The sequence below is a fragment of the Erithacus rubecula genome, assembly GCF_903797595.1.
Source record: "Erithacus rubecula genome assembly, chromosome: 5".
NCBI classification, from domain to species: domain Eukaryota; kingdom Metazoa; phylum Chordata; class Aves; order Passeriformes; family Muscicapidae; genus Erithacus; species Erithacus rubecula.
In genome coordinates this window covers 13,410,936-13,437,957 of record NC_136687.1, presented here as the reverse complement: position 1 = coordinate 13,437,957, position 27,022 = coordinate 13,410,936, and the positions used below count along the sequence as shown (strand labels likewise).

The window sequence follows — 27,022 nt, the reverse complement described above, 5'->3', positions numbered from 1 at the left end:
AGGTCAATCAACCAGGATTTCAGAAGGACTCTTACCCTTGCTGCTTTTAGTTTATCTCTCATTCTCTGCCTAACAGAAAGCTCTGCAAAGCTTGTCCTTGATGTAGAAGGAACAGGTGGCAACTCTGAAACAGAGAAAAATGGTAATGTGTTTAAATTAAGTATTTTGTGAAAGAAATTCAGGGAAAATAAAACCACTTACACCACAGTCCCACGTTCCAATAGAAAGAAGTTGCATGAGAAAATTCAAATGAATTAAACATTTTTTGGAATCCAGTCCTTACAAACTATAATTTAAATGCCTTTAAACTGCAACAGATCTACCTTTCATTATATACTATGAACCACTGTAAGAAATACTTAAGCATGCTTTTAGTCCACCATCATTTAGAAAAAAAACAACACTTTAAGATAAACCTCACTACTACTGATTCTACTCAGAAGCATCAAGAGATTTAGGAGAATTCTAGTATCTCCAAATCATACAACTTACTGCCTGTATTTGTAGGAAGGAAGCATTCACTGCATTTGGAAACTTTCAAAAGAATGAAAAAGGTGCAAAGAGCAAACCCCCTATTTTGCAGGAATTTTCAGCATTACCCTCAATCTAACACCTTTAAAAGATTTATTAATTATTTGAATGGTTCATTAGTGTTTATCTGTGTACAGAACACACATGCAAGAATCCCCAGAGATTCACATTTGCTCAAAGAAGGCCTGTGAAAAGATTTTGGAATTGAGAAAAAACTGGCAATTTTTAAAACTTCAGACTCACAAAAGATTGCGGCACACAGAAAAAAGGCTTTGTCAGCTGGAGATGAAAATGATGAACTTTAATTGCAGTATGAAAGGTGGGTACATGCTGGAAAATAAATTTAACTTTTTATTTTAGCACTGGAACTGAGTCCCTTAAACAATTATGGAACCTTCACCAGTGAAAGCACTTAGAAAAAATATTTCAAGGAAGAAGCTGGTCTAGAGTTATCTTTAGATTTTCCTCTTGTGAATTTTTTTTACATTTTATTCTGTTCAGTTAGCATACAAAAATATATTCTATTTCACTGCAGCAAATGTGTCATTTCATCTTCTATTCTGATAAATGAAAACTAGAAAGGAACAGATTAGATGATGTGAACTCCTTAACAACTGTCTGTAAACATTTCCAGACAAGCTAGGTGAAAAGTGCAAACATGCAAAATTAGGGCAGAAAAAATCTGCTGCTACTTTAAGCACCTCATCAGGATTCAGAACTTATGCTCTGTATGCAGAATTCTTTATTAATTAATCTGTTCCTTGAGATAACAGGGTCATTATGTTTTATTTATATAATGAAAACCATTTTAAGGCTTTGGCAGTTGCACCAAATACTGTGAGATACTGGAGTTCCTTGAAAATATAGTAACATCAAAATAAGATTATGTTACTTTATTTCTCTGGACATCCACTTTTGCTCTGCTTACATGAATGGGCTCTACAGTCAACTAAGTTGTGCTCAACTTCAAAATATATCTTTAAAGTGAACAAACTAAAACTGATACCCATGAACACATCATTTTGCAGGATCACTATTACAAGGCTGCATGAAAAAAAATCTACACCACATTTTACATTGTAAATGTAATTATCCTACAGTGGCTCCATATTTCACATCAGGCAGACATAACAAGCTTGCTGGATAGTCAAATTGAAATTAAACTTGAGAACCTGAAAATGTCATCTGGTAAGTGCTCTCCCTTGATTTCATCTGCACTCAGAGGGGCCAGAGCCACTGGATCTCAGTGTGGCTTCGAAGCTCTCTGCACTGACAGAGACACAGAACTCTGGCAAGTATCTCAAAGGATGCAGAAACCAGGCACAAGGCAGATATTAACACTGTGACCAAGCACCAGTTACTTGAATGAAAATAGAGAATGGTACTTCCAGCACAGATCCTAGAAAAACTGCTGTATTTTTCATGCATAAATGCATAAATGCATAGCAAGACACAAAACCAACAATGAAGAAAAATATATAGCAACATGTGCAGTTATGCTGGTTTCACAAGGTAATAACTACAGACATTGCTTTTTATTTAAAGCAATCCTTCTTTGGAAACTCTTATTTACTAGCTGACTAGTGGACTGACATATAGCCATGTTGTTCCATTTAAGAAAAATATAAAGGCATTAGGTGCACATACAACTGGATTAGAGTAAAATACTGAATTTCTACAAATAGATTGCATTAAAAAATAGTAGAGACTAAGTGCTTGAGAATAGTACAGAGATTATGAATATTAAGTGAAGAAGGAGCTGATGGACATGTTTCAAGAAAGTTTGCCATAGTGGGCTGAGAAAAACAATTATTCCATGCTAGAAGAAAATAAACCACCTATTTGAGGAATGTGACAAATTGATGATTCCAGAAACATTATCTACTTCCCACTTGTTTTAAAATACAGTTCCCTTTTCCTGAAAAAAGCAGTATGGGGGTGTGTATGCTTTTAACACCACAAATTTAACATAATATGGTGACAGCTATGACAAAGTAAAAAGGCCTCAGAATAGAGGTGATGTATTATCACAGGCATTAAAATAAAACAAAAACAAGATAGTGGATCAGACAATGTAGAACTTTTCAATAGCAGCTGCTATTGAAACTGCAGGGGGAATTTTTTTTTTTAATGGTTAGATATCACTTGGCAAGAAAATTATATCAGAAATTCATACAAAGATCATGATTCTAACAAAGGAGTGAGAAACTCAAATCTGTTCTTACTTTATAACTGGGCAACTCAATAGCTAACAGCAGCATCAGCATATTGAAAACTATAACATATAAAACGTGGAAATTTAAATTATTTACAAATCTGTCAAGCTAAATCCTGGATAGGTGGGGAGGAATTGAAGTAAGTTTTGAATAGATACATGAAGGCTCCAGCTCAAGGTGTAGTCTTTCTCAAAATGTCAGATGCAATTTCAAAAAACCCAATCAAACAGAAAGATAAATTATACTGCAATTAAGTAAACCAATGCTATGGTCTATCCAGAATACTGCATGCTGCACTTTTCACTTATCATATAAAATTTGAAAAATTACAACTGTTTTGGAAGCAGAAGTAACAGAGAAAAATAGTTAGGATAATAAAACATTTGTCACATAGGGAAACTAGAAACTAGTTTTCTTCTGAAGAGTTCTGCTGAGCTATTCTGTTTATTCTTGGAAAATGAGCTTCTGTAAAAGAAAACAACCATCACTAGAGGGTGCCTCAATGTCCCCATGCAATCAATTCTGAAAATTGTTTGGACTCCATCTGTCAACAGCATAGCACTTCCTAGCACAAGCTGGCATAGTGAGACTCTAAAAACATAAAGAAGAAAAGTATACAGACCCTGAAGAGCTGGAAACATCCCTAATTTGTAAATGCCTTAAAAATTTGTCTGTACCATATTTTGTCAAAATGTGTTTAAGGATAATACATACATTTCATTTTGGTAAAATTTGACATTGATGAAAAAACTAAGTATGTTTATACTTCATTAGATTTTCACTCTACTGATTTTTAATATTCTGCTCTTAACTAGCTCTTTTACACATCCTATTTAGGTAAACCATAAGCCCATGCAGAAAGACTACACATCCAGTTCTAGCAGTTTCCCACAATCACTTTCTTACACACTCCTTCTTTGTAGGAGTATTTAATGTGTGAGAGTAAAAATAGCATGTCAATAAATCTACACATCTTCATACCCATGAGGAACTCTTCAAGCAGAGATTATGAGGTTTACAGTATCATTAGGGTTGGAAGGAACCTCTGGATATGCCTTCCAGTCCAATCCCCATGGCAAGGTAGGGTCACCTAGAGCAGCTGACACAGAAATGTGTCCCAGTGGGTTTTGAATATCTCCAGAGCGAGAGACTCCACAGCCTCCCTGGGCATTTTACAGTGTTCTGCCACACTCCGTGGAAAAAAAACATTCCTTCCCATGTTGAAGTGAAACTTTTAGTTTGTGACCATTACTCTGTGTCCTGTCACTAGGCACCACTGAAAAGTCTGGCACCATCCTCTTGGCATCTGCATTAATGAGATCCCTTCTCAGTCTTCTCCAGACTAAAGAGGCACAGCTCCCACAATCTCTTCATAAGAGAAATAGGCCAGACCCCTCAGCATCTTCATGGCCCTCCACTGGACCCTCTCCAGTAGCTCCATGTCTTTCTTTGTACTGAGGAGCCCACAGCTGGACATAGTACTCCAGAACTGGCCTCATTAGGGCTGAGTAGAGGGAGAAGATCACCTCCCTGGACCTGCTGGCCACATAACTCCTGATGCCCCCCTGGCCCTCCTGGCACAAAGGCACTGCTGGCTGGTTTGTCACCCACCCAGACTCCCAGGTCCTTTTCAGCAGAGCTGCTCTTTAGCAGGTCAGTCCCCAGCCTGTGCTGGTACTTGGGGTTATTCCTCCCCAGGTGCAGGACCCTACACTTGCCCTTGCTGAACCACACTAATTTCCCCTCTGCCCAACTCTCCAGCCTGTCGAGGTCCCACTGAAAGGCAGCACAGCCTTCAGGTGTACCAGCCACTCCCCCAGTTTGTACCACCAGAAAACCTGCTGAGGGCACATTCATCCCATTGTCCAGGTCACTGATAAACAAACTAAGACTGGACTCACTATTGGTGAATGCCACAGACTACAGGCCTCCTACTCTGATGATCACAGCCCTCTGAGCTCTGCCATTCAGCCAGCTCTGGATGCACCTCCCTGACCATCCACCTAACGCACACTTCCCGAGCTCACCTGCAGGAGGATAGCCTGGGAGACAGGGCAAAACCCTTGAGATGCCAAGACGGACAACACCCATTGCTCTCCCCTCACTGATCCATCCTGCCATGGCAGGCAGAGATGAGATTGATTTCCCCACGGCAGAGCCATGGTGACTAGTCCAGATCACCTTCCTTTCTCCTGCATACTTGGTGATGACCTCTGGGATGAACTGTTCCACCACCTTCCCAGGGATGGACAAAGGCTGAGGGGCCGGTTCACGTCCAGTTATACAAATACCGCAGGTCTACATAAGTATATCTGAAAAACCTAAGGGCATTTCATAACCTAACCATATTTAAATGCGACAGGAGCACGCCTTTCGAGCGCAGCGCTGCCGTTTGCGGCCGCAGGGAACCTCGGAGCGGAGACACGGCCCAAGAACAGCGCCGGGAGCTGCAGGCAGAGCCCGGCGGAGCCGCCCGGCCGCTGGAGTCACTCACCGCGCTCTGCCTCGGCGGCGGCGCCGGGCCGTGCTGCCGACATGGTGCTGCCGCGCTCGGCCGCGGCCCGGCGGGACCGCAGCGACCGCCGGCTGCGGCGGGGAGGGAAAGGCGGCGGGAAGGGAAGGGGAAGGCGGCGGCGGGAAGAGAAAGGCTGCGGTGGGAAGGGAGAGGCTGTGGAAAGGGAAGGGAAAGGCTGCGGGACAGTAAGAGAAACGCGGCGGCGGCAGCGGGAGCGCGCCCCGGCCCGCGGCGGCAGCGGGAGCGCGCCCCGGCCTCAGCGGGGCAGAGCGAGCGCGCGTGCGCGGGGCTGCGCGCGTGCGCGGGGCGGGAGCGCGCGGCCGGGGACGGACGGACGGACGGCCGGACACGCGACAGCTTCACACCAATATATTCTACATGTACAAATATAGATATCTGCCTTACCTTCACGGTTATTCTCCTCATACCGCAGGGGTTTGGGCTTTCTTTTCCCCTCCTGACATTCTACTGTCTAAACACGGTTTCCTCGACAGCGGCTCTGCAGATGAGAAAGCAGAATAACTTCGTGGTTTTGCAATCTACGCAAGGCTAAATATATTTAACCAATAATTTGAAGATAATTAAACTGAGTGTGGATCAATACGAAATAGAATTTTTAAAAAACTAGAAATCCAAAACACATTAAGGGTGCCTATTTCCAGCCGTGGTACTTGGATTTGCAGTGTATTTGCAAAGAAATTATGTAAAATTAAATTAACTAGAATGATACTGACAGATGAGAAGAGCTTAAGAGAGAGTCTTGGCTTACTTTTCACTTTTCACAGCTATATATATATAAGATTCCTGTTATTCTCAGTGAAGAATGATCATATCCCATGTTTATCCCTATAAACTGGACACTAATGTCCATGATTATCATTGGGATTCTTCACTGCAGTTCAGCTGGGCAGTGTTTGACACCTGGCTGTCACAAGCAACAAGGAATTACTCAGAGATGTGCTTCTATATGTGCATCATGATTATGAGAGATGTCCCACCTAACATTTTTTCCCCCAGACATTCAAATTGCACTATTTTACATACAGGCTTAGTATATTTAAAAAGCCTTATTTTTTTGTCATAAAGGAATACTTAAAAATATATGTATCCATTTAATTATTCCATGTAATAATGAGTAATGTGGGCCTGTACATGCTGTATGAACACTCTTGTTATTTTTATTTTTTAGATAAACAACCCATCTGTGATCCATAAAGCCCACTGAAATATTCAGATCGCAGGGATGTGTTCAATCCCCTTTCTCCCTCCTTTCAGCATTGAAATCACTTCTACCCACCAAATTTCTTTGGTTTTGTTTGCACTAGGAAGTGGCTGTTGGTTACAAGCATTGGGGAAAGATTTATGTTTATATCTACACAGCTCAAGTTGCTGCTACTGTTGCTGCAGGTTCCTGTCCTGCTTTACCTTTCCCAGATGGAAAACAGCCATGGCTTTACTTGTTCCTGGCACAAAGCTTGTGCCAGCATAGCTGCACCCATGCAAAACCCCAGATGAAGTAAATCACAACAGCATAGTTTATTCTGGATTTTAAAATCCCCATGAAACAACTTATGGGAGTAAAATGTGGGACCTTTTTGTGTACCTGGCTGAATCTCTTTGGCAAGAGGGTTAACTGAGGCTGACACAGGTCACCTGTGGTTTCCTTGTCACTTCTTTGTACTGGGTGTGTACAGGCTCAGGCATACTTGCTTCAAAATGTGCTTCCAGCCCAGCCTAGAAAATACAGAGTGATCTTCATATCCCTCCTTATCTCTTATGAGGTACCTAATGAAAAAGGAGAAGTTATCTCCTGCCTGAGGCTTAGCCTTACCAACTACTGTCCTGAAGTATTATTAGATTTCTAAATATATCTAAATATATCTATCAGATATCTAAATATGTCTCAACTAGCACAGGAGGCTAAGCACCCTTAGCAAGTGGCTTTGTAAGAAAAAGTAACTCCCTCCCAAACCACCTGGGCATTTTCCTCAGCACCACTTCCCTCAGTATGTCTCACCAGGCTAAGGGTTATGTAAAAATGGCCACATTTCCTTGCTGCTGGCCAGGTTCATCAAATGCCTTCTTCACAGCACAAGAAATACAGCACTGCAAGAAGCAGCAACCTTTTTATCACTTGGCACATCAATCTCTTTTTCATATCAAGCTTTATGTATCAAATTTAAAGTCTTACCTAAAGGCACATGTAAATGTAGAATGTGACAACATTGAAGAAGTGCTTTATGGCAGCTTTCTTTAACAGTTTGGTAGCATTTCTTGAAGTTAAGTACTATAACAGACACTTTAAAATGTAATAAACAACTGGATACAAGAACTATAAAGCTCTCCACTAGCTCAGAGGTGGTTTCCAAGCACTGAAAACTAACAACAGAAACACAGAGAAGTTTCTCTTACTGCTCTTAAAAAAAAAAAAAAAAAAAAAAAAAAAGCATCAAAAGTACGTAGAAAATAATTTTGAGGATTTTGTGTTACTTAAGTCTGTCTCATTCATGAAAGTACATTGTATTCAGTGACACTAAAACAGAGCTTAAGGAAAATGTTTGTTTCCTACATGGATCTTCTTATACAGCAGCTCTTGGATCACAGACAAGAGCCAAACACCACACTCTCCCTAAAAGCAGTGCCTCTGCTGTGCTTTTAAAGAGAAAAGAGTCAGATTAAACCACTAAAACACTTCTGGCAAACTTCTTTTAGTAAACAATTTCATCTGCATTAAAAGGGAAATCATAAATAAAATATGGAGAGGATGCAGCTTCAGCAGACCATTTCAGTTGCTGCAGTGATTTTAAAAAGCAAATATCCACAGTATATTTTTACAGGGTCAAAGATGGTTATGTCAGGCTGAAGTACAATAAAATAGTCATTTATCCTAACTTTAAGTATCTAACTTTGCTAAATTATCTGACTTAATTTCTGTGTACTTCTTCTAAAGTAAGTAGTGGCACAGACCTTCTTGGAGCTTGTATGAACCAGAGCATTGATTCTTAAATACCAATCACTTATGGAAGAGACTGGTTCAGTCTATTGAGTAAGAGAGGTGTTAAACCTCTAATTCAGACTATGTGACAACATTTCAGCAAGTAAATATTATTTTTTTAATATTTAGAAAGATATAGTTTAGAAACCCTTAAATTGACTTTGAAAAAAATCCCTGGAAACTTCATGTAAGGATAAATCCTTGAAGCTAATTGTTAGTAGCCAGTTGTTTTCCTAGTGCTCTCTCTGTTCCAGTGCATTAAAGTACTTGGAGTAACTACTGGAAATGCATCAAGGGAACAACACTTTACAGAGGACATTTCCAAATCAGCATCAGCCTCAGCAAACTTCTTAGCTTGTCATTTGGGGAAAAAATTACAGGAAACATAGCAGGATTAAGAGAAGTCATCTCCCAGATGCTGTTATTGGTAAAACAGGCTTTTTTCCACCCCATGATTAAAAAAATGTGCCAGAAGGTGCTCAGAATAAGAAGTAATACAAATTATAACTTCCTAGAGTTATTGATATACTTTAGTATTTCTGTAGAGGGAAAAAATTGATATGAAGTCTGTGATAGTTGTTTTAGAGCCTGCTTAAAGGAAATCACACTTTTCAAGCCCTTGTTAGAGAAACAGAGGAGGGATAGTTTATCTGCTTGTTAAATGCTCACAACCAGCTTATGCTGATACTAGGAATGGCAGAAATGTCAGCACTGTGAGATGGTTTGTAGAAATATGGATTGTTTTATATACCTAATTTTTGTAGTTATGAAGGGATTTATAACTCTACAGTCAAGTCTGGAGAGGAGTATTTTCTGCTGCACTGAATTGTTAACAAAATAATTTCTTATGTTTCTGTGTGTATTAATATCTCTAGTATGATCAGAATAAACAAAATTAAAAATACAAAATTGAGTTGGACCTATTTATAATCATCTGTATATAAACAGTCCCTATAACATCAGGTCTCTTACTGCAAAATTTTAGTAGTTGGAATCACATAAAGAGAAATGGTTAAATTACTTCTCCTTTCTGAATACTATAGTAAGAAGGAAACCATGGGAAGAAGTAAACATAGTAGTTAAAATAAATAAGGAGTACACATTTTTAATTGTAAAAATAGTAACTGTCATAGCTAGAAACATTTGACATGATAAAAGGTTTCAGGAAAAGGAAAGATCTGTAATAGGGGGACAGGTTTCTTAGGGTAACATGCACAACACACATCTCTTTTATCTGCTAAGAATCACTGCATGTGGGACTCTGCAAATGATACAGTGGGTGAAACTTCATATAAAATTTTGGCAAGAACTCAGGTTCAAGATCTTGTTTTGCTAATAATTATGTGTCCCAAAAATATACTCCAGTATCAGAAACAGTTGTACAAACAGTTTAAATAATGGACAAATATGAGCAGCACTTATGTAAGGGACATTATTATGAGACCATAAAGGAGAAGCAAAGTTTCCTTTGCTTTAACAGGATGGAAAGCTGCTTGAAAGCATGTCAGTGCAAGGACTCTGCTCACAGGAGACATACAGAATCCAAAGCACATGTTTCCTGGGGTGGAGGACAAGCCATTTGTCTCAGCCAGCATTATAAAAACAAAGGCCAGCCTAATGCCATTGATTACACTGGGCATCACACCTTGTGCTCCACATGAGGTGGTGTGAGCTGCTCTGCTCTGCTAGGTGTGACAGTGTCACACTTTGCCATTAGTCAATGGTGGCCAAGGCTGGCTTTTAGAACAGGCAGAGTAGGTGGCAGCTTGTGGTGCCCTGATGCAGGATGCCCTAGGAGAGGGCAGGGGCATCACAGACCCCTAGTTCAGAGTTGAAACATTTTAAAACTCTACAGGGGACAAAGAGCAATGGAGTTATTTCTCAGCCTTTGAGGATATTATAAGGTTTGCTTTGCCATATACACCTCTTATTGCCTGCCTAGAATCAAAGTCAAAATTTGTAAAACCAACAGAAGGGAAACAGTAGGTGCTACAAGCCACAGAAGAAGAGTGCATGTTGCTGTGTTCTTAGAATAGGAATTTAGGTGTTATGTACAGCCCTACAGTGATCCCAGTTTAAGGGAGGTTACAAACAAGAAAGAATGAATTTTGCTTATCTTAATTATTTTTAAACTGATCACACCTTACTCCAACATGACAGAAATCACAAGTAGCATCTCCTGTAATTTGTCACATGCAGTTTAGAGATCTGTGTTCACACACCAGAATGCCTGACAAAATGTGCATGAATGCAGGTGGTGCATGGAAGGGAAATCACATCAGTGGTAGGCAAATTTTCAGATGATGAGAGATTGTTGTTTAGCTCAAACGTTTTAAGTCCTTTTCACTTTCTTCTGACGCTAGAGATAACACTTCACTGAAAGTACTGAAAGAAAAATCACTGCTGGTACATTTCCTTCATGCAATACTTTTCTAAAAATCCCACCTTCTTCTTGCAAAAAATTTACTTAAGAGCCTACTGAGAGCCATAGTTCATTTATTTTTTTTCAAGAATTCAGTATTTTTCTCCCTAGGTTAAGACAGTATAAACAAGATTAGTTTACTACAGAGATTATTTTACAAATTCTGCCTTATATTTTGTATTGGATTTCAGATTTGGGATAGGTTCTTTAAAGCTGAAAAGAAACAAGTTTGTTATTTTTTACTTTGGTGTGAGTAGAATCACTCCAGGATTCATTTAAGCATCCTTAAAAATTTCAGTATTTTTAATATACTTAAGTGTATTGAATTTGGAGGCATGAAAGGATTGCTAGCCCATCCTAATATATTGCAAAATTTTATGGACACCAGTCAAGTTACTTCAAGTTGAAGTTGTCCCAGGAAGAACTCGAGCAATACTTAATGGGAGATCTGTCAAGAGGACACTTCCATCATTATCAGGTACTTCTCTGTTTTCATAAATCCACATCTTCTTTCTAATTGTGAGACATTGATAAAGTGCCAAATTAAATTATGCAAATTTCTCCACTTAGCAGATTTTTCTTGAAGAGCAGACATCTTATTTAGCTGTTGCCATCTCAAAGTTAAAGGCTAACCTAAGTAACTTACATACAGGTGATGTGAAGACATGGGTACCTCCTGGTTTCTTGTTTCTTAATATAAATCTCTAATACAGGGTCATCCAAACAGAGATTTACCCACCTATTTCTTTGCAGTGGTAACAGGGGAGCCAACAACTGATTTAACCTACACAGTGATCTTTGAACTTTTAGAAATTAAAATCAGGTGAGAGAAATTTTACATTAATACTTGCCACTGCAAGAACAATCTGCGTGGAGGAAAAAATCTCCTTACACTTCTTCCAGCAGGTAGCTGCCAAAATTATACCAAAATTATACTCAGAATTGAGGAATATAAGCCAAATAATCCAAGGCAACTTTCTCTTTGTGAATATTTGCTATTAAAAGATATGTGTATAACATGTCTAATTAGTTTTTCTTTTCCTTTAGGTAGTAATTTTCATTAATTGATCTGATATATGCAGCTAGGGCAAAAACAAGTATCAATGACTGAGGATTTTGTGACAATATTTTGAAATTTCTTCCTGTGGATGTGAGGAAGAATTATGCCTCTGGAATTCAGAAATGCTGACGTAATCTCAGTTGGGAATGTTGACATAAGGAATTACAGAAAAATGTGTATGACCTCTAAATGCTCTCTGAGCTGAAGTCTAGATAGTTTATACTGAAAGGAATAAATTGCTTCTTGAAAGAATTACTCATTGGTAAAGATAGTGGTATATTGCTTTCTCAACTCTATCTTTTTCCTGTTTACTTTCGTGCATTATTTCTTGGATGGGACTCATCAGCTACTGAAAGACATATCCAAAGCAAGCCCCATTTCCACATACCACTGAAGTTCTGGCTCACCAAACTGCTTAGTACAGCTTTAGTATAATTATTCTAATATGAATTAACTGTCAATGGATAAATAAATCAATAAATTAACCAATCAGTGAAAACCATTTTATTCAGTAAATACCTTAGTGAGTGAAATAAATTGCTTCCAGTGTTGTATATTTTTGCTTATCCTAATAGTAGCTACACGGTGCTAGGTATATTTAAAAATATTTTTAAAATATAGATAATTTTCTCAGTACTGATGTCCATTAGTAATTATTTCCTCAATATTCTCTCAGCATTGTAAAATATTGAGGACCTATTGCTCCTGTAAAAATTGTGTAACAGCCTAACTATAAGAACCTGAATACCAGTAGTCAAGAAAGTGAAAGTATTTATTCTATGTGACATACTCATAAACATTTGAAAATGTAGATAGATGTTAAATTAATTATCTAGGTTAAAAATCTTCAGCAGTGAAACATGTGACTAACTTCTTCCTTAATGTCACTCTACCAGGTATAAAGAAGGTCTGAAAGAGTAGAAGACTGTGGAGAGCTGTTTTGTTTTGAATAACTTTATTTTTACTTATTTATCTTTACATACATATCCCAAGTAAATGTATATATACTTCTACTTAAGAATCTCAGGAATAGTGATATTGTGGATATTGTTTGACAGTTTCCTGATGGTTTGAATTCTTGTAGCCTTGATCAGGAAGTCCAAGGGTTGGTACTGCAGTAAAGACTTGCTTCCTTCTGGGAGTTCCTCCTGGTGACACTTCTCTCTGTGGACTGCAGGCAAAGTCTAGATGATTAATTTGATCTGGATGCCTAATTTTATATGTCATTATGGCATGTGTAGAATGACCAATATATTGTATAGAAATCACTGCTTAATTTCAAATTTGATCATGAAGAAATTTTGCTCTTTGTTATTCTACAATGTTTTGAAACCAACCAGACCTCCCCATATACTGGTGTGAATTGTGGGAAGACATCAGCCCAAGATATTTTCCATATAAATTCAAATTTAGACAGATAAATACCTCAAATGCAATATCATGTCATCAAATTTGATATATTTTCAAATAATATACTAGCAATAGCAATGATTTACTTTAGGATGATGTCTTGAGACTTTTAATGAGGGCAGGGACACATGTTACTTGTATACATATGTTGTCCATATGTGTAGTAGAAGTATTCTTCTTGCCAAAACCTATAGAAATAATTCAACAGAATTACTTATTTTTAACTCTTCATGCCAAAATATTAAACTGTTTGAAAAAGTATAGAATCCAAATGGGAAAACTTTGGGAAACTAAACTTATTCTTCTATCATTTTACAAACATAAATCTAAATTTTCTAAGAAAAGGAAAGCAATAACTCTTGGTTTACTTTTTCCCATGGTGTCATTTTCAACATAGGTGTGGTTAAAATACCTCTTTTATATTGGACTGGTTTTTTCAGATTTTTTTCATGGGATCAGTTTGCTTATAGTTAGGATTGCAACCAGGAATATTTCACTATAAAGCTGTATATTTTCTCTGTTTAATTGAGAAAAATTAGTTTTGTCTGAAAATTTCCAGATGTATTAAAAGACGTATTTGTATTAAAATTTTCAGATATATATTATAACAACAATACATTTCTGTAGAGTCTGGAGAAAATTGGTCATACTCTTTCCTTAAGTCTGTGTTTATCAGATTTTCAGATATTATTAGATAATTAGATAATTATTAGATCATAATCTAATTTAAAATTTCCGTTAGTTGCTTTTGCTGCATGATACCTATTTTGGGTCCAGTCCTGCATCTATTGAATTAGATTTCCTGGGAGTCTTGGGCTAGATGTGGTCCTTGTTCTGTCCTGTGGAATTCAGTGCAGGCAGCACTGAGCAATGCTGATGGTCTTTGTGCCTCAGACAGGCACTGATGGCTGTGAAGCATCAGCATCAATCATAATTGTAAATTATGATTGGACTGCATTTTGCACTCATATTGTCCTTAATTTGCAGATGTATAAATGATTGTACAGCAGGGTGATAAACTGAATCTCCAAGTGGTCTCTTCCATATTTTTCACAGAAAGCAGCCCTCGTGTGACACTAATAAATTAGATGTCTAGTTAGGAAAATAATCTACCATTGTCTTCTATCAGACATCTCTCACTGTCAAATAAAATAATGGCTGCACAAGCATTGCCAGTGTGATTTGTGGCCAGGGCTTTGCACCTGTTCACTGCATAAAGCAGCAGTCATGCACTCACAGCCATTCATGCTGATGGGGAGGAGGGAGGGCATGGGCACAGAGGCACAGACTGATGTTCACACAAACCATGCTGGTTCTGCAACCTCAGCAGCATCTTTGTGCCATTTTGTCTGCTTGTAACTGTCTTAATCCATCAAGCACGCAGAAAAAAGCATAGAAATTTCCTTTTGCTTTGGTCATAGCTAAAGTGGGCTCAAGAGTTGTGCGACCCAGACCACTAACATTTAATGTTATCTGAATAGCTGTTAGAAATGGCAGGCCTCTGTAAATGTGGGACTATGAAAAGATTGTAAATTTTTGGAAAGTAGGAGGACCCAAAGAAAGATTGCCAGTCTTTACTGGTGTTGAATGCTGGAGAACTCATGATGTTCCTAGATATTTTTACAATGGTTGGATGCTGCCCATGGTGAAATGGATTCCTCATTTCCAGTGGGGATTGATACAGTTTCTCACCAATGGACCTTGCTGTGCTCCTGCCTGATAGATGGATGTGCCAGGTGCTGCCAGGTGTTTTATCTCCAGATAGGTGCAGATGGTGATTAAATCACCTCTTAACCTCATTGACAAGAAAAGTAAATTGACCTTGCTACATCTCTTGTGTAATCCCCGTGAATAAAAGTACAAACATGTTTTTTTTCAACTTTCAAGTAAGTTTTTGAAACACTGACAGAAGTAGTTGCTTTCTAGGTAACCACTATTCATCTCTACTTTTAATTCCATTTATCAGACATAATGGCAACAGCCCTACTTTTATTCCTCCTATTTAGCTGTTTATTCCATGAGGTCCCATGTACCTTTTCCAAGTTAATTGATTTGCTCAATGATGTTTTTCATCTTGTGTGTGACCTGCATTTATTTCATTGCATTTGGCCATATGGAAATATAACTTTTGCTTTAATGATGTGACTCAGTTTCATATCATTTCCTCTGATCAGTGATTACTGTCTTGTCAATTTTGGGCATCCACAATTATTTTCAGCAAAAAGTTTATGCTTTTTATTCCACATTTCTTATAAACGTAGTAGATAGCATTTAAAGAATAGCAAAGACCCTTGGAATACACTGAAAATACCCACTGAATACTGACTATCTCCAAGTTTTCAGATCTTCCAGTTTTTAATTTCTTTATATGTTTGATAGCTTTGTTCTAGTCTTTTATGGCTGCTATTGAGTGGTCCTCAGTTAGTATCTTATCTTCATGTACTTATTGGGAGGCTGGTTAGTTATGAATGCTATTTGTTGATGTAAATATCAGATGGGTCTGTTCTTGTGACCTGTGCAGTGGCATCCTGAAACAATCATTCCTATGTTATGCCTCTCCTATCTGTTTTTAATGTATTGCCTCTCTTAAAATGACCAAAGATGATATTGCAGTGAATGATTCAATTTTACTTTAATGTAATATACAAAATATCCATTTAAAATTGCAACTTAATGCATTTTATATAAAATTCAATGTACAGTATTTTAAATTTGTTTAAATAGTATTATAAACGTAATTTTAGGGAAGAGTCAGTCCTGGAGTTACTCAGTCTTTTGTTGATTACAGTTCATTTTGTTATCCCTGCTGTTCATCAAAAAGTCCATCCTAGATTCTAGAAATATCCTTATAAGTTCAGATTTGGTTCTAATCAAAACAAGAATGAAGTCCCAGATTTTTTTTATGTTTTTTTCATTTCAACTTTGTTTTCTCCACACAGATGAGTAGAGTCCTGTGCTGGGGCCTCCAGTTTGAATGTCATTTGACTTTTGCTTCAGAGCTCGTCTTCATCTGATAAAGCATCTAGGTAATCTGTATCAACATACAAGAGAAATCCAGAAAACAAACTGTCTGCCCACGTTGGATCAGAAAAGAGGCCGTTTTGGTCACTGTAGAAGATTTCAAGCCACACTTCATCTTCTGGCTGAAGGTAGATCACCGTGGAGCCAGAGGCCACGTCGTGGTTGCCGGTGTTCGCGTCGAAAGTCTTGATCCGGTACTTCCCATTGTGGACCAGCCCAATTGCCAGGTGCTTGTTTGCCAGGGTGATGTCATAAGAAAAGTAATAAATCCCTGGGATGGCACAAATGAACTTTCCTGTGGAGGGGTTGTAGTGCTCCCCCTCGTTGAAGAGGACCTTGTTGAATACGATTGGCAGTCTTTCCTGTGGGTAGCTGGTGGTGATGCCGACGGAAAAGGCAGATTTCAGCACTATCTTTCCACACTTGCAGACCCCTGGTGCACCTGGCTCTCCTCGGTCTCCTTTGTCTCCCTTAGGTCCAGGTGGTCCAGCTGGACCTACTTCACCTTTGGCACCCATCAATCCTCCAGGTCCTTTCTTACCAGACTCACCTTGGTCTCCTTTCTCTCCAGCTGGTCCTAATGGCCCAGTCTTTCCTCTTAAACCTTCAAAAACATTTCAAGTTAGTTAATCGTTGCACATATCACCTCAGTAAATGACTGTGTGGGCTACTGTGTGTGCCTGAACAAACAAGAAAAACATGGTCAGAATTTCAAAGCACTCTAGAAATACTTCCAAAATTTTCTGGTAAGTTTGCAAAATGTATGCCAGTTTGGAACAAATGACCAGACTTCACGGCCTGCAGGTCCTTTGTTTCCTATATTCCTACTTATCTTTATGTGTCTTGATTAAAGAATTTTATATGTAATCAGTCTAATGCTGTCTGAACTAGAGGTGCTCCTGATGGCTAGGACAGCAGCATGACTACCTACACAGTGATACTTGTGCACTAAATATTTCCTACAAATAGAGCATTTTTAGTGCATACTTCAGAACCTGCTAATCTTTTATGCCTGGCTAATGGCACAGGTGAGACTATTTATTTATTTATTTATTTGACACCACACATACTTCTTTCTTCCCAGTTTTTTTTCTTAGCATCTGTGCAAAGAAGGGTTCTGCATTTACATTTCTTCACACTGATGTAAGTATGTGCATTTTATGATGCATATTTTTTTTCTCTCACTGTATTTATATATTCATCATGCTTAAACCCACACAGGCACATACACACCTTTATCATATATACTTATATACCATATACATATATATATATGCATGTTTATATACATACACCTATATATACATATATATGTATGGATGGATATATACATATATAGATATGTATGTGCAACAGTGATGATGAAATGTCTTGCTTTCTTGTACTAGTGTGTTAGGTTACACAAATATTCAATACCTGCACTGCCTTTATCACCTTTTTCTCCCTTCCTGCCATCTCTGCCATCTCTTCCAGGCAGACCAATGCGTCCATGTGGCCCTGGGGATCCGCTGGCCCCAGGGGGCCCTGCAGGGCCTGGCAAACCTGGGATGCTACAGATGTATCTGGTGTAGTAATTTTCTCCTTTGGCCTGGCTTTGGAGAGGTTGTTCGCTTGTGTAGATGGCGAAACTTGTAATGTACAGCAGCACAAACATCCTCAGATCTGGGAAAAAAAATTAGTAAGACACTCTAGTCACATGCAAATGGCTCTGACTATGCAAATGAGCATGGCACTGTGATGCACAATGCACAACTAGAGGTGTAGATCTTATCCTGGAATTTCTGCAATACCAAAATCCACATAGGAGGCAAGGAGGAAAGTCTGTAGTTTGGAGCTTTTTCTGGGCACTGTACATGGTGCTGTATTTCTTTCAAGTAAGTAGCTGTAGACTGACATAGTGCAACTGGTGAATATCAGCTTTTTGGGGCCAAATGTTGACACATGAAAAAATAATCTGGATTTTTTCACTGCAAAGGCTTTTGATTGCATAGTTTATTTTTGTTCCAGGCATCATTTGGACTCTATATAAGCTTTACAGATAAAATCCCTCTTGCTGGAGGGAGTTAGTCTGTGCTAGAGGCATGTGCCTGTAGTTAGGATAAAGCTTAGACCTTAATTTCATTTTGAAATTTGCCCTTTTGGTGGCAAATGAACCTCCAGTTTAAATAACTGCAGCAGAAACTTGCTGAAGCTGCAGAAGGATGGCAGGTGCCATCCAGCTCCAGTGGCTCTTGGAAAGAGCACAAATAAACACCCTAATCCATCAGGTGGAACAGGCAGCTGGCCTGCCCTGCAGGGGATGGTGGAGTGTGAATGAGCTGCTAACAGGTTGAGTTTTTAAAGCCTGGCTTGGCTGTCATATATAGTAAACTGTGCTGAAATATCTTGCAATAAAATTGTTTAAAATATATAATTATATATATATATATATATATATATATATATATATATATATATATATAACATATATAGTATTTGGGTATTTTCAGAAGTTATTGGGTGGAAATTAGATTTCTCTATCCCACTGTGTACTGGGATATGAAAGATACTAAAGAAAAGTAACTGTACAAACAATGACATGCTGGGTAATTGCAGTACCTGATATACAAAGATGTCTTAAATTAGTGCTGCATTAGCAGAGAGTCAATCATGGGTCAGGTGGGAACCTACAAATCAAGCTGTTTTTTCTAGTTCCTTTGCTGTCTTCTCAGAAAGCTTGTGTGGGTTTTTTTATTGGAGCAGTCCATTCTGTCAGAGCTAATTTACAACATTCAAGGAAATCAGAATCCACTGGTTTCTGTGGGGAGAAAAAGAAGGAATAGAATGGGTGACTGAGAAAAGTATCTGCGAAATGCAGTCGATTTTTTTTTTTAACAACGAATCATAGATTCATAGAAACATTAAGGTTGGAAAATACTTTTAAAATAAGATTATCAAGTGCAGCCATGCACCTAACACCATCATCATGTCCATCACTGAACAATGTAAAATCCACGTTGCTTGAACACCTCCAGAGATGGTGACTGTGCTGCTTTCCTGGGCAGCCTGTTCCAATGCTAGTTAACCCTTTCTGTGAGCAAAGATTTCCTGCTGTCCAATCTAAACCTCCAGTGCCTTGACATTATTTCCTTTCATCCTGTCACTTGTTCCCTGGCAGAAGAGACTGATCCCCACCTGGCTACCACCTCCTTTCAGGGAGCTGTAGAGAGTGATAAGGTCTCCCCAAACCTCCTGGCTGAGCACCCCCAGCTCCCTCAGCTGCTGCTCATAGGACCTGTGCTTCAGGCCCTTCCCCAGCTCTGTTCCCTTCTCTGGACTCACTCCAGCACTTCAGTGTCTTTATTGAGGTGGGGTTCCAGAGCTGAACACAGGATTCAAGGCATGGCCTCACCAATGCCAAGTAGAGGGGAGCAATCCCTGCCCTGCTCCTGCTGGCCACACTGCTGCTGACACAGGCCAGGTGCCCTTTGCCTTCTTGGCCACCTGGGCTGGCTCATGTTCAGTCACTGTCACCAGCACCCCCAGATCCTTTTCCACTGGGTGGATTTCCAGCTCCTCTGCCCCCAGGCTGTTGCACTGCCTGGGTTTGTAGGACCTGGCATTTGACCTTGTTGAATCTCACACAGCTGTCCTCAGCCCACTGATCCAGCCTGCTCACATCCCTCTGCAGAGCCTTTTCATCTAGAAATTGTTGTTCTTATTCTCCCCTCTGTGATACTGATTGGCATTAACTGATTTATTTAAAACCCCCAAGCCATTTCCTTTATTTGCAGTTCATGATGTTTCAACTGGTATATGAAAAGCATGGTCAGATCTATTCAGCAGGGAAAAGATCATCATATGTGTATATACATGCATGTACACATACACAGTATTTATGAAGAATCTTTCATTTTACAGAGAGAAAAATTAGAAACTATTATGGTATCCGTGGTAATGCAGAAAAAAAAGATGAAAATATTGTATTTGGAGAGAAATAAACAATGCTCCAGAATTCTCTTCATTGATATATATTCTGCTTTTTATTTTAGACGTTTTGCATCAAATTGGCAGAAACCAAACTATTAATTTTGCTGTCATTTGATAAAGCCTTACCATACAGTCAGGCACAGCAGTCTCCACAAATGGATCAGCATATGAATGCTGAATATTGCAGCAGAGCAGCAAACAAAAGCTCCAAAGCAGTTGTCAGCTGCAAGACAAACTTCACAGTGACGTTTGCTCTGATGCACTACTGAGCGAACTCAAATAAAGCTCATAGATTCTCATAGCACTTAAATCAGGCACAAAAAAAGCTCTCTGCATAGAAGAAAAGCTTTAAACACTTAGCCAGGAGGGAGCAGCTTGGAGGGACTTCATTCTTAAGGCTGCATATGCATTTTACACAAAACTGATGGATAAGAAGCAGACATGACCTAAGGATCAAGGACTGGAAAAAAATCCTGTCCTTTGCCAGATGAAAATCTGAATCAGTAGGCTGGATGTTCCCACACTGAGTTGCATGTAAGCCAGGCAAAAACAATCTCAACAATTGCTAGTTTTGCCTGTGTCAAGGATATTTTACAAATCAGAGGAAAAACCTTCACACAGCTGCTCCTGTCTCTGGCTGGCCAGTACCTCATTGATGTGTGAAGCTGTCTCCAGCTCCCAGACCTCCCCTGCTGTTCTTCTCATAGGCCTACAGGAAATTAATTTGTCTGGGACATGTATTTCTGAAAAGATCATGGGAAGAATGTCATTTGGGGAAGGTGAGGGGAATGGGGTTGTTGAGGTAGGGATGTGCCTTAGATGGCTGTGGCATTGTGTTTGGAGGACCAGTTTGGGAAGGAGGAGGAATAGAGGATAATATATGGAGCTTTCATCTGTGTGTTGGGGCTCTGAAGGAGTGACAGGGCTATGTAGCTGGATTGTGGGAATGCAGTAAGGCAAACAGAGCTGGGCTTGGGAGAAAATTATGATAATGGCTCAGGGGAGGATGTTTACAGACCTGAATTTGGCCTTGGGGGACCTCAGAAAGCTGATTCCAGTGGTAGTCAAAAAATGACTTTCTGGAAACCATGCATAAAGCCAGAGAATCAGGACTTCTCTTGCCCTTTGAATTCAGACTCTTGCATTTCCTTGTGCATAGCAGTAGTCATTTTAAAAGGAGGGGGAGTGCCTGTTTGTTATTGCAGTCCCTTGGAAAGAGACTCAAAAAAAAATCTCCTCAGACCAAGGAAGGAAGTACAGTGTTGATTAACCCATGCCCCCTATTTCCCAGTGAGTGCCCTAAAAGCACCACTGAAACTTTAAAGTGGAAAAAGAACATATGACCATGGCTTTTGAAATTTCAGGTTGGCTTAGGGGCCAAAATCAGAGATTTCATTTCCCTGGAATTTCTAAAGTTAGAGGGTATAATAGAGTTCACAGATCATTTCTCAGGAGTCACCTAGGTCGTAGTTAAATATTTGTTCACAGAGAGTTAACTGGGAGGCAGAACATGAATCATAAATAACACTTTGTTCTTGGCTTCTGGTTGTCCTTTTCAAAGATAAAAACTTTTGTCCATAAACTGTGGTAGGAAACAAAGTCATTTATATATGCCAAGTGATTTTTCTCCAGAGAAAAACAACATTTGAGGAGTTCAATGTATTTTTCCAAAAACTGAAAGCCAGAACAAGCACATGGTATTCTTCAGAACAAAAACAGATATCTTCATCATAGCCATCACCAAAATAATAATGGAAATTATATAAACTCTGGGTTAGAATAATGTTATTGCATGTTTAAAAAATGGCATTTCAATAGGTTTCAAATCCACTAGGTAGAGCAAGAGTGCACATCAAGGCATTCACTGGAAGATGATGAATGTTCTGATCAGTTCCAGTCATAGAATCATGGGATGGTCTGGTTGGAAGGGACCTTTAAGATCATCTAGTTCCAGTCTCCCTGCTGTGGGCAGGGATACTTTTCACTAGACCAGGTTGCTCAGAATGGTGTGTGAAACAGATTTTTCAAGGGAGTTTCCAAGTCATCTAATCCATTTAATACTGGAAAAACATCAAAAAGGTTTTCCTTTTTGTTACAGTTTGTTAAGGTGGCAGATCTAAAGAATCAAAAGCAGCATGGCCAGCAGGTCAAAGGAAGTGCTTATGCCTCTCTGCTCCACTCTTGTGAGATCCCACCTGGAATGCTGTGCCCAAATCTGGGGTTTTCAGTGAGGAAGGACATGGACAGGCTGGAGCAGGTTCAGAGGAGGCCCCCAAGGTCTGGAGCCCCTCTCCTATGAACGTGCACTGAGTCACTTAAAGGAGGTGCTTGTGAGAAAGATGGCAACAGACTTTTTAATAGGGCCTGTTGCAATAGGACAAGGGGGTATGGCTTTAAACTAAAATAGGGTAGATTTAAAATAGAAGGAAGGAAATTTTTTATAATGATAATGGCAAACACTGGAATAGGTTATCCTGAGGGTGGCCAATGCCCCATCCCTGAAAACATTCAAGGCCAAGTTGAACAGGGCTCTAACCAAAGTGATCTAGTTGAAGATGTGCCTGATTATTGCAGGGGGGTTGGACTAGGTGAGTTTTAAAGGTCTCTTCCAACACAAACTATTCCATAATTCTATGTTCTCCCTTGAGAACGTACTCTGTAAGTTAGATCCCCATTGAAGCCAGGGCTCAGCAGAGGCTTTATCATCCATTAACCATTAGGAAATCTCATTTCATTACTGATATTCTCAGACTACATCATTAACATATTTTTAAACTTAGAAATTAAGGGATTGTAAGAAATTCCCAGCTTTGGGAATATACCAGACTTTCAGGTATATGATCTAATCTTTTTTCCTTGTTCAACTATGTAGGGCTAATTTTACAATTTGTTAATTGGCATTATTTTGAAACAAGCCTAGAAGATTTCCCATGAATCTGTTACAAATAAAAGCTGGGTCAAGTGCCAGTAGCTATTAGTCACAAGCTACCCTGGCTATATTCTTACTTTTTTCTTGCTGGCTTTGAATTCACTTCCAATGCATACACAACTGTTTAGGGAGTAGATGTGTTTTAACTTCCTTGTGCACAAAGATGTAGATGAGGAGTTGTGATACTTGTGGGCCCTTTCTGTCTGCAGCCCTGGCAATGGGTTAGTGCTAAAGAACAAGATAGTCTATATGTCCTGTCCTCACTGAATCCTCTGAGATGCACAGACCTCCCCCATCTCTCCAATCCAGGAACTGTAAGGTAGGAGAAACAAGGTCAATAAGGATGAGTCAGGATAAGTCAGGATGAGAAGCAGAGAGAGAGAGAGAGAGAATCTTCAGCAATTCATCTGAAATCTCACTGGTTATGTCAGTCTTTTCCCTCTTAAAACATGATCCACAAAAGTCAGCTGTGTCCACGTGCCTGAAGGGTTCAAACCTGCCATTCAATCTGCCACCACCACTTACCTTTCTACAAGGCCTCACAAACAGTGCTTATGGTTTGGCACACCACACTCAGCAGTTTCTTTGCTCTGCATGATTTTTTATGCTATTAAAATATGATTCTTAATGATGGACTTTTTTTTTCACAAGGATTTGCAGTGGTCATCCACCTTCAGTTGGTCACAACTTTATACATCTCCCAGCTTGTTTTGTGTCATGGGGGCTATGCTGAGCTGCCAGAGCTCCACCTGTAACACCACACCTTACTCTAATGAATCAAGACCACAGCTGGCCATTCCCACACTGCTCGGGTTAGCTACACAATCCAGAATCTTCACATGGCTTTACACTGTTTTGTTTCCCTTGTAAGAAGGGGAAAGTGACCCAACAGTTTTTGAGCAGTCTGAACTTCTGATTCCCAGTATACCAGAAGGATGCCCAAAAGAATCAATCAGCCAGTGGGAAAGACCATTAGCTAAATATTTCTGATAAAACAATCCTTAAAGGCCTCATTAACAGTGCTGGCATTTAACAGTCTCATGCACTCGAGTTTGTAGTCAGTCATGCTTGAACAATCTTCTTCGTAACTATATTGAATGCAGTCAGATCCTTCAACCATGTCTCAAGCCTTCATGAAAAACTGAGTGCTTGCAATCAAGGCTAGAATTTTAATATGTTTCATTGTCAAAATATCAGAAGAGTGGGATCCATTTTATTTCTCAGTGTCTGACTTTAAGCATAGTCTCTCCAGGTATTCCCATTATTTGGAAGGTTGTTTTTCTGAACAATGCCAAAGAGCCTGGTCAAGGTGTATTAGCTTGACTCAGCTGGGGGGAATTTTACCAAGAATGCTGGCAGGCAAAGCAGTTTCACTGCCAGCTGTACCAGAACACACAAATAAATATAACCTGACAAAATTTGTTTTGACAGAAAGCCAAGAAGTGAGGCCAGTTGCTTACAGTTGGCAAATAACATGAAGACAATAACATGTTTGCTTGCAGTGTAGAGAAAAATGGTCAAGTTTCAACATTGGGAGACTCAGGATATGAATGTCGCTACACCTCAGGTACAGGCTAATTTGAAATGTTTTCTCTATTTTCTTAAAATAAAATAAGAAAAAGAGACAGGAACCATAAATTAGAAGCTATCTTCAGGGGTGACCTAGAATTTGAAGGGTTAGTTACCAATCTGGACTGGAATACAGCATATGGAAACATCTAAAGATGTGGATAGATGCCTAGAGCAGTGTGCCCCTCTCCTGTGAAATGTCTTTCAGTTCAAGCAGGCTCCCTCCTCTTGGATCCTCTCCAGCCCTTACCAGGAAAATTTCCATCTCCTGTCTTAGATCATTCTGCCTTGCCAACCTTATGATGATAGAAGAGAAATAGAAAAGAGGCTGGGTAAACCATTTTGGATGGTCTGGAAAGAGGGAAAAAACCAGGCTGCAAAAATAAAATTTCAAACTGCAAGGCACATGGGGACAAATAAAAAGAAAAGTCACAGATTCTTGCCACAGGTCATGGGGACAGACTTCCCCTGCCTTGTGCCTTGTGCTTGCTTTTGTTCCCTCCTGGACTTTGTGACCAGAATTCCACAGAGCTCCCCTTGTGAGAGCAATCACTTTCACAAGAGTGACTGATGGGGGACAGCCAGCTAAGCAAGAACTTCTTTGGGAACTTCACTGGATATATGCCTGAATATGCTGTAGTCTCCTTGGGCATGGCTTAATTCTTATGCCCTCAGGGTAAATGTTTATTAGATCATGCACACCTCTGAAGATGGATTCTCCTTCACCCAGTTGCTCCCTTGGTACAGCATATGGCACCAAAGATTGGTATTCACCATGTAAGAAATAAAATGTGAAGAGAAAAAAGCTTCCAGACCCTCAAAAGGGCACTCCTCCCCCAGCACATTGTTTTCTTCTGGAAGTTCATCAAATGATATCACCCTGGCACTGTGCCTTTCTGGGAACTGTGTGGAAAAGTAGGCATCCAGCCAGGGACTACATTCCACATGGAGCTAGGCAGAGACCAAAGGAGCAGTTAAGCAGTTTAAAGGCTTAGACTGCACTAAGCTGGATGATTTTTCTGAAGCAAGTTGGGGAAGGTGCCCATAAACTTCTCTGACAGAGGAGCAATGGGATAGGGAGCAGCCCTGTTCAGCTGAGTGGCAATCTCTTGTCCCTATCCTGGAATGATAAGGATGGAAAATGGAAAAGGATATCTGTCCATGGCTTGGCATGAGTAAATTTTTCCAAAACCCATCATAACTAAGATAGCAATGCTTTTAGGTGTACAGAGGGAACACTTGCAACACATTAAGCTGTTAGCTTTTCCAGGAGGAAAACTGGAAGTTTTGCCCACCTGGGTGACACAGCTGCTCAGGACAGCAATGTGAGAGCCAGGCTGTGCACAACTCACAGTGCCTGAACAACCTGTGGCCACACCATGGCAGCTTTCTTGCAGGACTGCATCCACTGGGCACTGCAGCATTCCCTGCCCAGAGTTAGCTGCAAGGGTCATCTTCTCACCCTTGGTGTAATGTTGGCATGATCAAGAACAGCAGAGATAGAGCTTCAACAAGAAACTGAAGTCAAACATAAGAGAGAGGCTGTGACAGTGAATCTGAATCTCACAGAGGTGTGAATGGCCAATGATAAATGCATTTAATGCTGAGGTTTTACTGTAAATCAGTGGTGTTTGACCTTCTGAAGGCCTAAGGCATTTGGAAATGGCACAGAGCTTTGTAGCCTCCTGTGCTTTTCAAAGTGCCACCAACACTGGCTTGCATCCCCAGCCTTTGGGACTGCCAGGCTCTCATGTCAGCCCTGGTGGTCTCCACTTTACTGCTCCAACTTGTCAGTAAAAACCTGGCTTCAAAATCAGCTTACTTGCCTGACTGGCTGTTCTGAGAGAAGTCCTGTTCTCGTGGAGGGAGTCTACCTCACAGCTATTACTTCAACAGTATTACTTCCATATTTATATTGGAACAGAAAAAGGAGAATTTGGCCTGGTTTAGTCACATGTGCAATTGTTATGGTTAATGTCAGATTCAGGAGATTGAAGCCAGGAAGATGTAAAAATAGAATAAAATTTATGTAATGTCTGCTTTTGGGTAATAACAGGTTTTTAAAGTATGCTTCTTCCTGATTAAATCAAACCTTTTATTTTCCGTGAGGTTGACCTCTTTGTGAGACAGAAGGGCATGCACATTAGAAAGACAGCTCTAAACAATTTGGAGCTGTGAAATAAAATTCCATTTAAATTCTGTGTGGTTTGATATTTTCTTACTGAAACAAAAATTTCTGTTTCCATAGCAAAGCAGAAGGTACAATGCATCCTCTCTCCCAGCAGACTTGCCAGGAGTGCTGTCTCCACCCAAGCCCACCCTTGGTATCTCCTCACTATCTCACTGGCACCCAGCACTCACTCAGGACCTGCACTTCTGCTTGAT

At 39.7% G+C, this 27,022-nt stretch overlaps 2 protein-coding genes across 4 annotated transcripts in view; both read right to left on the bottom strand.

Moving 5' to 3' along the window:
• CC2D2A (coiled-coil and C2 domain containing 2A) overlaps positions 1–5,378 on the bottom strand; it is a 52,711-nt gene extending 47,333 nt beyond the window's left edge. Inside the window, exons 1-2 of the mRNA XM_079307419.1 lie at positions 5,242–5,378; positions 36–124 (exon numbers count right to left, since the gene is read on the bottom strand). Of these exons, the coding sequence (XP_079163545.1) occupies positions 36–124; positions 5,242–5,284 (132 nt within the window). The 5' untranslated portion in view covers positions 5,285–5,378. The remainder of the gene's footprint in view (positions 1–35; positions 125–5,241) is intronic.
• Positions 5,379–14,597: 9,219 nt separating this feature from the next.
• The window catches only part of C1QTNF7 (C1q and TNF related 7), a 36,163-nt gene continuing 23,738 nt past the window's right edge, over positions 14,598–27,022 (bottom strand). The window contains exons 2-4 of one of the 3 annotated variants that reach the window (XM_079306651.1): positions 18,769–18,967; positions 17,605–17,832; positions 14,598–16,774 (exon numbers count right to left, since the gene is read on the bottom strand). In XM_079306651.1, coding sequence (XP_079162777.1) covers positions 16,143–16,774; positions 17,605–17,824 — 852 coding nt within the window. In that variant the 5' untranslated portion in view covers positions 17,825–17,832; positions 18,769–18,967 and the 3' untranslated portion in view covers positions 14,598–16,142. Of the gene's footprint in view, positions 16,775–17,586; positions 17,833–18,768; positions 18,968–27,022 lie in introns of all 3 variants that reach the window. The other 2 variants (XM_079306650.1, XM_079306649.1) reach the window with 2 other exon arrangements.